Source organism: Amphiprion ocellaris, chromosome 15, assembly GCF_022539595.1.
Source record: "Amphiprion ocellaris isolate individual 3 ecotype Okinawa chromosome 15, ASM2253959v1, whole genome shotgun sequence".
NCBI lineage: Eukaryota > Metazoa > Chordata > Actinopteri > Pomacentridae > Amphiprion > Amphiprion ocellaris.
In genome coordinates this window covers 23,119,666-23,131,481 of record NC_072780.1, presented here as the reverse complement: position 1 = coordinate 23,131,481, position 11,816 = coordinate 23,119,666, and the positions used below count along the sequence as shown (strand labels likewise).

The 11,816-nt window shown below is 40.2% G+C and overlaps 1 protein-coding gene across 3 annotated transcripts; it reads left to right on the top strand.

The window, feature by feature from the left end:
- Nucleotides 1-605: 605 nt before the first annotated feature.
- On the top strand, nucleotides 606-11,023 carry ppp1r10 (protein phosphatase 1, regulatory subunit 10). 3 transcript variants are annotated; one of them, XM_023295184.3, is made up of 18 exons: nucleotides 606-732; nucleotides 4,369-4,477; nucleotides 4,585-4,671; nucleotides 5,416-5,551; nucleotides 5,639-5,690; nucleotides 5,771-5,860; nucleotides 5,949-6,077; nucleotides 6,159-6,264; nucleotides 6,384-6,487; nucleotides 6,612-6,739; nucleotides 7,068-7,227; nucleotides 7,369-7,512; nucleotides 7,625-7,871; nucleotides 8,078-8,153; nucleotides 8,260-8,478; nucleotides 8,643-8,766; nucleotides 8,907-9,272; nucleotides 9,563-11,023. In XM_023295184.3, the coding sequence occupies exons 2-18, from the start codon at nucleotides 4,371-4,373 to the stop codon at nucleotides 9,721-9,723; spliced, it is 2,436 nt and encodes an 811-aa protein (XP_023150952.1). In that variant the 5' UTR covers nucleotides 606-732; nucleotides 4,369-4,370; the 3' UTR covers nucleotides 9,724-11,023. The 3 variants fall into 3 exon arrangements, with proteins under 3 accessions (XP_023150952.1, XP_023150951.1, XP_023150944.1); XM_023295183.3 differs by having other exon boundaries at nucleotides 634-942; XM_023295176.3 differs by lacking the exon at nucleotides 606-732 and having other exon boundaries at nucleotides 4,351-4,477.
- The last annotated feature ends 793 nt before the right edge of the window (nucleotides 11,024-11,816 follow it).

Below are 11,816 nucleotides of genomic sequence, written 5' to 3'. Positions count from 1 at the left end.
AAATTTTATATCAAAAGCAAACCAATAATAAATCACTCACATTGCCTCGAAAACCCCATCCTGACATTTTTATATTATTCTGCTGAGTGTAGACGTTTGTAAAAAATGCATGTTTTTTTGCCTGACTGCCACATGTGACAGACAAACCAGTAGCCATTTTGAAGAAATATTAGTAACTAAATTTATATATTAAAAAAGGACTCCAACCCGGTTTAATCAGCAAAATGTGTTGCTGTCTATATCAATCTCCTTAATGATGTGAAAATACAACACTGTACGGGTGAATATAGGTAGTAATATAGAAAAACTTTTTCCAAAATGCCAGATACGCCATTATGCCTTTGACTACACACTGAAGGTCGGTTATCCACCATTTTGCTTCAGCAAAACCAGGGGGGAAAACACTGTCCGTGACGTAAAAAGCGTCACGGAGTATAAAAAGTAAGTCCCTCCCCTTGGAGCTCATTCCTGGATTTGGTGAAAGGTAAGTGAAGTCAGAAGGACAGCTAAGCTTTCTTTTAACATTGTGTGTTTGTTATTGCGAAGAGCTGTACTGAATTTGTGATTAAACATTCAAAGACTTGGGTATAGATAAAGTTAGAGGGTATGCAACAGAATTTAGAAATTAAACGTTTGCTTTTTGTGTGTTTTGCAGGTATGAATTTGCATTGCTGAAGACTGAACCGTCGAGGACTTCGAACACCTCTACCCAAATTCATATTTTTTCTTCAAGTAATGGACATTTGATTACTATTTTTGCCTCCAGTTTGTTCCTGAAGGAAAAGCTAGCATTTAGCTATCACAGCCCCACCCACAAGAAGTATTTCAGTTGTTATTAAAACCATGAAGGTTGACGACATAAACGTGATGAAATAAGAGATATAAGTGCCTGAAAAGCATACTATAATATACTGGAGACGCTGAGGACCTATAGTATCAATAGTAAGTTGATTTTGGAGTTAAATTGAATCGAGATTCATAAACTGAAAACAGCCGTAGATAATAGGCTAGCTAGTTGTAGCTGGCTAACAGGCACCGTGAGTTAGCTTAATTTTTGGAAAGCAGTTTCAAAGGAGACTACTATAGTATGAGCTCACACAGGAAAGTGGACGGACGCACAAAGCTCCGTTTCTTTGTGTGTGAGACGGAATGGACAAATAAAACTAAATATAATCAGTAAATTCGTAATATAACCATAAGCAATCTATTGATAAAGATTGCCGTAGGCACAGAAGACAAATTTTAGCTCATGATGTCGGACTTTTTGCCTGCCAGATTTGTTTTGTAGGAGCTGCTCCACGGAACTATCATATACACAGCAATCTATACATAAAGATTGCGTTAGGTGAAGATTGTGGACATATTTTATCAAGCATTGTGTGTGTTGAAATGCCGATAATTATCGCACAGGGACTTCCCGAAATTCCGCATCATGTTTTCGGCAATCTGCGGATAAAGATTGCAGGACGATCCGCGAAGTGGTCTTTCGAAGCACAAACTGCCGGGACTGACAAACATGGTGGACTGGTTGTGGTTTGATTGTCGTCCTCCACAGATCCGGGGACTAGTCGTGTTTTGCACGGTACAACATTTGGGAATATTAATATGCTTCTAACGAATATTGGGTCTAATAGATCGCTTTGTCTGACTTCGATCCGCGGGTGTTCCGTTAGATACTTGGTGGCCGTTGCCCTGTTTTTTTTTTTTCGAACAGTCTGCACGGTCAGTCTTTGCTCGGAGAGCTATTGTTGCTTGTGAAGGAACTGGTTTGTCGTCGAAATGGTTAATGGAAGGAGGGCTCTGATTAGTAGTCAGCCTCTAGCTCCCTCCCTTTTGTGAAGCAGCTCAGCCCCAGGAGCGGGCCTCTTGTCAGCTTTGACAGATGTCAGGTTAAGCACAAGCCTTTTATAGGCAGTGAAACGCCCTTTCATAACCAAGGACGTTTTACACTTGATTCATTATGCGTCTCCTTGATTATTTTACCTTGTTGCCTCACTCATAGCCAAATCTGTTGTTCTGCAACTGTTATAAAAAGTACAGTGTATGATTTTTGTCGAAGACTTCGTCATTGTGTGCAGACATGGATTGTTTTTGCATAATCTCCTAGTGATATATAGTAACACAACAAGATGGCAGTAAAAGTAATGACAATGTTCTTTTCCCCCTCTGAACCAGGAGCCAAGGCCATTTTTAACACTGATTTTGTGTATATGTATAACATTTGTGACATTTGCAGGAATTGGGTTATTTGCAGTGTTGTGGAGGTCTGAGACTATATAAAACTTCTCCTACAACAGTTAAACGGGTAAGACCTAACTGATTCCTCACATCATGACATCTGTAGTGAATTGATTTCCACCAGAACTGTAGGTTCTGTACATAAATTGACAAATAGGCACAAAAGCAGTTTTTTCACAAAATGCATAAAACAAAAATAAGTGCATGCATGTAAAGCTCAATCTGAGCAGTTAAATTATGAACCGTTTTGGAGGTTATGCAGATGACCTGTAGTCATGATAGTTTTTAAAATCCACTAAAGTGAAGACATTCATCGTGATCAACTGAGTTGGTATTGGCTATTTTTTTGGGTCACATCTGTCTTTTCAAAGATAATATGTACATTACTGAAGTTATGAAACATCCAACACTTGTCAGTCATAAATCTGTTTTTCAATCAGTTTCATTTTTTACAGATCAGAGTATTTCCATGTAATGTTGCACTAAAAACTGAATTAACTTGAATTGCATATCTGTATTGTGTAACTATACAGACAGTTCAGGGCCAGTTGGAAAACATAAACTTACCTGTAGGTGGCAGTAAGTGACCCATCTTGTACCCTTGGATCGTTGACTACTGTCATTATAACACGGTGCCCATTATAGATTTACTTTCAGTCGTATCACACATTGAAAGGCACAGATAAACATTAACAAATTAATTCCACAGTTTTCAAGCATCTCATACTTCATGCAGTTACCTTTTGCAAGTAGTCTGAATTTATGCCATTTGTCTTTTCATCTGATATCATAATAGTTAATGGTAGATTTTTAAAAGACTTTATTGATCTTTTTATGTCATTCTCTTTACCTGAGTAGCATTTTTTTTTCAAAAATGTGAATGATTGTGATAGATGTGTCTTATTAAAAAATTATAAATCATCAGTAATGTTTCTTAAAAGTACTCACTGGCTATTTTAAACTTTCAACCTGTTTTTATCCATATATACTTATATGTGGACACAAATAATAGATATTAGATACATATTAATACCCTGGTAATGAGGTTTTTCATAACAGTCTATGACTTGATTAGAGGTATATGTAAGTTAAATCTTATAATAAAAAGTCAAATTTATGTTTGGTACATCCTTTTTTTTTTTTCAAACATGAAAAGTTGTTGTCTGCATTACTCCTGCTTCTTTTATCATAGCCGGAACTGGAATAAACAGTTTTGCTTCACACGCTGAATGGCTGTTATATCAGACTATGTCTTGTCCTGCAAGTAAAAGTGCCAGAGAGAAGAGACACTGTGGGACTGAGCAGTAAGTTACAGCATCCTGCCCTTATCCCTGCTAAGCAGGTGTCAAGTTGATCCAATGAAATTGTGTAAACATCTGAAGTAAGAGACAGCATCCTGAAGCCATCATGGATTATGGATGTTTGTCAAAGCACCAGAGTTCTGTATCTGTACTTTGGATGATTTGTATTGGACCATGTTACCCAGATCATCATTCTTGATGTTTGTGTTTTTTTCTTAGCCAGATGTATCAAGTACATACAGCTGGCTAAGAATAGTACATCAGAGTAGTCTTCAGAGTAATTACTGTGTTAGTGGTTTTTAAGTAGGGCTGTTTTGCACTTTGATGAATGCGCTGCTGGTCAGGTCCTCGACGAATCGGATGAGATTTTGTCTGTTGGCTCATCGTGTTGTGCATCAGTTATTTAGATGGCGATGTTAATAAAATGCCCTCAATACGACCAGGTTGGTGTTATCAAACACTAAATCAGTGAGTCAGAAGGGAGATGATTCATCGTGGAATCTTGATAGTGTGTGGTGAGGTGAATCTCACTGTTGTGACCTTGTTTGCCTAATATGGTTTGGATTTTTGTGTTTGATGTGAACCTGCTTTTGAGGCCAGATGTGACTTTTTTGGAAGCAAACAAGTTGGAGCTGTTAAGTCCAAAATCCACAGTAGTCTGAATGGAATTCTGTTGAATGGATTTACTTTTTGTATTTGGCAGGCAAATAGTCCGCACTTAACACTTTACACCATTTACTACAGATTAAAGATTTCCTGGACATAACAGAAAATGTAATTCAAAGGCATCCCTTTGGCATGTGTTGATTCTTGGAAATGTGTGTTTCAGAAATGGCGGGGGGACCTGTAGACCCCAGAGAGATTTTGAAAGGTGTGGAGGCTTTGCTAGGAAAGGATGGAGAGCTCCGCAGCCTGGAAGGAGTCCCAAAGGTGTTTAGGTGAGGACCTGAAATTCAACATGGTGCATTTATCTGCTGTCAGTGTTAACTGGATCATGACTCTTAAGCTACTAGATATTTTAACACCTTTGTTTTTTTCAATGCAGCTTAATGAAAGCTTCAACTAAGATGGTCAGTAGATGTATGTATCTGAACATACTGCTGCAGACAAAATCCCATGATGTTCTTAACAGGTAGGCCTTTATTCTACTTTGTATGCTGTATATTGCAGTTCTTGGATTCCTAGTTGGAAGAACTGTGAACTCTGACAAAATAAGAGTTCCACTAAATGTTACTGAAATAACCATACATTTTTACGTGAACAAATTGTACATTTTTAAATAAAGTTGTAAAGTGTGAGTGGACTATTTAAACAGAAATGTATCATTCTTTTCTATCCTGACTTTTTAAGATTGTATTAATTTTAATCCACAAACAAAAAACAACAGAACTCTTTTTCTTACTGTTATGAGGTTGCCATCATTATTTCTATGTTTACATGTGTACAGTGCTTCTGCACATCCCACACAGTATTATGACTAGAGCTGTTTGCAGTCTTGCAGTGTAATCAGGGATGAGTACTTTGTAGCTTACTTATGCTGTTAAAGAAAACAATAGGAACCTCATTTTTTGGAATAATGATCTTTTGAATTTTCTGTACTGTTTCTGATAATATAATCATTCAGCAGCTGTTTGGATTGCTTCATATGGTATATTTGCAGCCAGTTGTTAGGATTTGGCTTTGCACATTGAATGTGTTGACCACAAGAGCTCCAGTCTCATCACACTAATCAGAAAAATGCCTTTAAATGAAAATAGCCACTTAGGACTATCTCAGCAAATATTACCATGTTTTACTGTTATTTCTTGGTCTGCAAGTGTCTGTCCATCATTGCAGGCCTTCTTCATTAACAGTCTGATTTCCCTCCTTCATACAGGTTTATCAGAGTTGGTGGCTACAGGCTTCTCAATTCCTGGCTCACCTACTCCAAAACCACTAACAACACACCTCTGCTTCAGCTCATCCTGCTCACACTGCAGAAGTTGCCTCTCAAAGTAGATCACCTCAAACAGGTATGTTTTCAGTTTTTCCACCAGAACACTGCTCTAGGATTCTATGCAGCAAACTGTAGTTTCTAACTGGCTTCTATGTTATCACAGAACAATACAGCCAAGCTGGTGAAGCAGCTGAGCAAGAGTGCAGAGACCGACGGTCAGTGTCCTTTACATCAAAAATCCAAATTCTTGTATCAACACATGTATTCCACAAATAATCTTTTCTCTTATTTTTAGACCTGAGGAAGCTGGCAGCTGTGCTGGTTGATGGCTGGATGGCTACAATCCGCTCACAGAGTGTCTCAAGCAGTGGCACCTCCCCTGCTGGTACAGACTTAATTTTCACTTATCAAATTTCTGCCTGAAAAGCTTCTCCTCGCAGCAGGTTGTAACACACTCTGACTTTATCCTTTAGATAAGAAAAAGAAGAAAGAGGAGAGCAAGGTGCTTGTGCGGGATGTGAAGGAAAAGAGTGTCGAAGAGGAGAAAAAGAAAGAGAAACCTAAAGCTCATGCACCCAGCCACACAAAGATTCGTTCCATAGGTAACCATTACCTGATTAACAGTGATGCAGCTAGTTTTTATTGTTTTAGAAATGATCATCAGTGTGTTTTGTGTTGTTTAGGTTTGGAGATGGACTCTCCTAACCCAATGCCTACTAAGAAAACGCCCACTGCCCCACAGCTGGGTGACAAGTACAACATCAAGCCTCCAGTACTCAAGAGGCCAAGGTAATGCACAATCCATTTGGTCTGTTGCCTTACTGTCTCTGTGCAAAGCATCACCCTGCTTATCGGTGGCTGATCATAGGACTAACATGTTTCCCTTTACATTTGTTTTCTATCATCAGCTCTGGTCCATCAGATGCTCCACCTCTGGAGAAAAAATACAAACCTTTAAATATGCCCTCTAACTCTGCCAAAGAAATTAAAGTTAAGATCATTCCAGCACAGCGTAAGTTCAAACATCCTGCTTTCAATGAAAAAAAACACTTCTTTTTTTTACAACTCTGTTGTAAATAGACGAGAGTGATGTAACAGCAAGTGGTGTTCGGTGCTCTCTTATGTGTTTATTGCAGCAATGGAGTGCACAGGTTTCCTAGATGCTCTGAACTCTGCCCCAGTGCCTGGGATCAAGATCAAGAAGAAGAAACCTAGTGCTAACACTGCAGCCAATACCAAGGCTGTCTCCCCCACATCTAACAAGGTACAGACTAATTTCAAAAGATTTTGACAAAGAATGAACAAGTATTAAGGCCATTGTCTGGCCAAAACATCCTTAGAATATTTTCTTTATTTTGATTTTATTTATTAGTTACATTTATTTTATTTTTTGCAGATCTTCAAAATAGATTTGATTCTGCACGATAGCTCATGATAGACTTTGTGCTGTGCTTTGTAATAGTTTCCACTCTGATGTAAATCGCTAAATCTGAAAACTGGTCTGTATCCTCACGCAGGACTTTCAAAGAATGAGAAAATATTTTTACACATCAAATACCAGCCACTCACTCTTGTTTGTGTTTTGTCCTCAGGCGAGTCCGTTTGATAGCAAACCTTCTGCATATTCTTCGTGTTCTACTAAACCATCATCTCCAGAAACTGCTGCTTCCAACACTGCTGCTGATGAAAACCAGGAACCAGAGCAGCCTGGGACCCCTGTTCCCTCAGAGGACCCAGAGGCCTCTGACAATGGTAAGGCCCTTGCAAGCTTACCTGCATGGTTCTTGATGATAATAGGTTTTTATGAGCCTCTTTGACAGCATATGACCATGTGCTTTTCTGCTGAAGAATGTTTGAAAATATTTCTTTCTGATCACCTCTTATTGGTTATAGGTGAGAAGCCTAATGCTCTGGCAGAACCACATGGAGAAGAAGAAAGCCTAACCAAGAAGGGCAAGAAGAAGAAGACGGTTCATTGGGCTGAAGAAGAGCAGCTTAAGCACTATTTCTACTTTGATCTAGATGAGACAGAGAGAGGTGAAGCAAGCGGTTTTGAATACTTAATGTATCTAAGTTGAGAGTTTACAGATGGTCTGTAAGCCATCTGAAAAAAATATGAATTTTTAATTATATTGCATTGAATTCACAGTCAACGTCAACAAGATCAAGGACTTCGGTGAGGCTGCCAAGCGAGAGCTGATGATGGACAGGCAAACATTTGAGATGGCTCGTCGACTTTCCCATGACACCATGGAAGAAAGGGTCCCTTGGTCACCCCCAAGACCCCTGATGCTGGCTGGCAGTCTGGTTATCCCTGGGGCATACAGCACAGAGAAGCTCACCCAAAGAGACCGTGAGATGGGCATCCTGCAAGAGATTTTCCTCAGCAAAGAGAGGTAGGATACTAGACAAAGCCTGTTATGCATATATGTTTTTTGTAGTTTTTTCCATTGTGTTGTGTCAAACTACAACCGCTTCAAATGCCAAACAGTATAGACAACGTTCATAGGAAATCTGGAAAATTTCTTTGTTCATATGTCTAACTTAAACATTTTCTGTACGAAGTTAATATTGATTATTTCCCATCTTTACCTATCAATAGTGTGCCGGACAGTCCACATGAACCAGATCCAGAGCCTTATGAACCCATGCCGCCTCGTCTTATCCCACTGGATGAGGTTAGCACATGCACATTCTGTTTCTCTTATCTGTTTTTTCTCAGTAATATTCCACATATGTATATACTCCTAGCCCGCTAAGCTGTTAGTCTGGTCGTCACTACAGGACTCCTCCATGCTGGATGATGGCTATGTTGAGCCCCTGGAGACCACATCACAACAGGACTCTGCTGCGGCACAGAACGAGACCTCCAAGCTGCCTCCTGTCCTGGCCAACCTCATGGACAACCTTAGCAACAGCTCACGCAGCCCGCAAGCAACCAACACTGTCACCAACACTGTGGCTCCATCTGTCAATGTACAGGAGCTGCTCTCTTCCATCATGGTAAATATATTTAGTTTGTGACATTCTGCATCCTTGTTCAGTTATCAAAACTGATAATCAAAGTGCACCTAAATCCCATTGTCCATCGTGTATAAAACATGCCTTTAGTTGGATGTAAAAGTGTCTGGTGTCATGATGTGCTAATAACAGCTGTCTGTCACCAGGGTGCTTCTGGCAACCAGTCAACTGAAGATTTAATAAAGCAGCCGGACTTTTCCGATAAGATTAAACAGTTACTGGGCTCCCTGCAGCAGACTCAGAACCAGAACCAGAGTGGACCTCCACCAGGTAACCTCGTCTTTCAGTCCACTGTATGAGAGGAATATACAAAAGGAATTTTGTTAAAGCATTTTGTCATAGCATGACATGTTTTGTGTTATATTCTCCTGTTCCGCATTGTTGTTTAACCTGTATTTTTCTCTATGTAGCCAACCAGGGTCTTCTGGGACATGGTCCAGGCATGAACAGTATGAACAACATGACCAACATGCACATGCAAATGCCAATGAATGGTGGCTACCCTTCCAACAACCCACCTGGTGGTCCCCGTTTTAACCACCCTTTGCCCCCTCACCACGGACCACCGTTCAACGCCGGGGGTGGCCCACGCATGATGGGACCACCGCCAAGTCAGGGCAGAGGAGATAATGGCAACTACTGGGGAGAAGACGCCATGAGAGGAGGGCCCCACAGAGGGGGCCATTTCCACCGAGGAGGTCGTGGGCGAGGAGGAGAGCTAGGCTTTAGGGGCAGAGGACGAGGAGGGCCCAGAGGAGGGCACAACAATATGAACGGTATGTGGTAGTGCTTTATTCTCAGATATTCCCTGTGTCTTAAATGTTAGCCACACCCAGCACAAAATTTGCATTAAACGGAGTAGAGGTGAAATAGTTTATTTCCTTAGTAGCATACATTGCTAACCCTGACTGCAACAAGTCCTTTCATACCCACCACTCTTCTGCTTTTACTTTCTCTGCTTAACACACGTGCTTGAACCTTGCAGTTCATCCTTGACCTTGGAAAGAGCAGTTAAAAATATCTCATCATAGTCCTTTTTTTTTTTTTTTTTTTTTTTTTTTGCCAGACATGTCCAAGAGGCCTGTATGCCGTCACTTCATGATGAAGGGAAGCTGCAGGTATGAGAGCAACTGTGCTTTCTACCACCCTGGTGTAAACGGACCACCACTGCCCCCCAACTACCCAGTGAACAACCAACACAACCAGCACCCACAGCATGGCCACTAGATGACAGTGTTGCAAGCCCGAGAATGACTGTTGGCCGCTGGAACAGCTGTTCTCTGTGATCACATCAGTGCAGGGTTTCAGGACTGCAGCTTAAGACTCAGGCACTGAAAGAGTATGACTTTCTGTCCTACACTCTGAAGTTTCTGAAGTCATTATGCAGGTGATTTACTTGAAAAAGTGAGCTCTGCCTCAGCTGATGGAGAACAAATGAGAAAACAGAAGTGTAAATTAGGGACTCAAAGGCTGTGAGATGATCGATGATGGGACTGTGCTTTTATTGTGATTATTTTTAACAGTGTGACTGAACCAAGCCACTGCATTTGACCACTATTGCTGAGTTGCTGCAGCTAGCTTCCTATCTCTGTTGTCACTCGTCACCCCACTAACATGGTCGACCAAATGGATATGTCCTATTCAACTGAAAGCTTTCCACTTGAGTGAATGTCCCTTTTATTGTGGCTGTTCTGTGTTCAGAAGGTGATACTGTTTTCCTATTTTCTGTAGTTTTTTTACTTCATTAATGAGGTTTGTAAAAACAAAACTGAAATATTTCCCTTCCTTCATGATTATTAAATGTAAAACAGAGTTTAGGAGCACTTTATAATGACAAAGGCAAACAGAATTTTGCCACATATATGATTTACTAAAACTTGGTCTGAAAAGTAATGACATAATGTATAACCTGTGCCCAGTTTTAAAAATATCTGCAATGAACCCTGCTGACCTGCTTGGGAGGGCCTTGCTTTTTACTTACAGCAGCTGGTATTGAATGTGAAACAGTGATATGGAAGCAACAGCAGTGTGAGTTCTTTGTAAAACTTGCATCGCGCACGCGTGGGCTCAGCAGCTCACAGTCCGAACGTTGTGTGTGTGTGTATGAGGAAGGATGAGTATGAGCGAGACAATCAGGGCATACTGTGGTCCTGTCAGAAGAACAGTTTCTCCTTGATCCAAGAGCTGCTGCCTGTAATGTCTGTACTCATCTGGACCCCGGAGTGGTTTATGTTGTCAGTGTTAAAGATAGGAATGGTGAATCCTTCTGTAGGTCACTTATATTGTTTTCTGTGAAAACAAACAATTTTGCGTCTCTTGTGGGACTATAAGAATGTAATTTTTCTTGATGCTTCCTCCACACTGTTTTTTTTTTTTTTTTTGATAAAATCTTACTATTGTTGCCCCATTTTCAGGTGGGTTAATTTTTTGTCAGCATGACGTTTGTATGAATACAGAACTCCAATTCATACATGTTTTCAGTTAAATTCTTTTGTACGCAGTGCATTGAATAAATGTGGAAATATAATTGTTGTGTTTTCTTTCAAAAGTAGGACTGCTGAAAGCAACAAGCAGGTTGGATGAAATGTGAATTCAGTTCTACACAAAATATTTCTTCAACTATGAATTATGCATTTAAATTGGATCAAACTTGCAGAAAAGTGTGACGTTTCAGACTTGTGGAGTTACACGTCATGTTAACTGTTACCAAGTTCTGCCTAAGGTAAGCTGAAGTGTTCATCAGCTTGCTTTGTGCATCACTTCAAACCAGGAAATGCACGCTGTTTGAGCAGGCCAGTCAATAGTGTGTCTCGAGAGTTAACATTAGATCCGTGTTATCTGGGCAGGGCTGAGTGCAGCTGGTGAATGTGAACTGTTAATAGGAGTGGCTTTTTACCCTGCCTGTTAGTGCAAATATTGACCGTGGTGCTGTGACAACAGTAACAGAGGGAGACACAGTGAAAGGGAGTGCAGAAAGAATGGGGGTAATGACACCTCAGCACTAAATTGCTCCCACATCCTGGTTGCAAGCAGCATCAAAAATGATTATTTATTCAGTTCCTTGTTTTAACAAGGGACTGAAAACCAGAAGATTAATGTGTGTAAAATGGCTTTATAGAGTCATTAAACAGAAATTAAATTAGCATGAAGCCTTACAGAACTTACATGCAATGTCAATGTTACATACAGTTACACAACATAAATCATGAAGTAAAGTCAAAGCAGGACATGGGGCATATGTGCACAAGTCATTAACAGTATTTCAACTTGACTGAATGTACAGCCACATGAGACATACAGTAGTTGTTGTGGAACTTAAC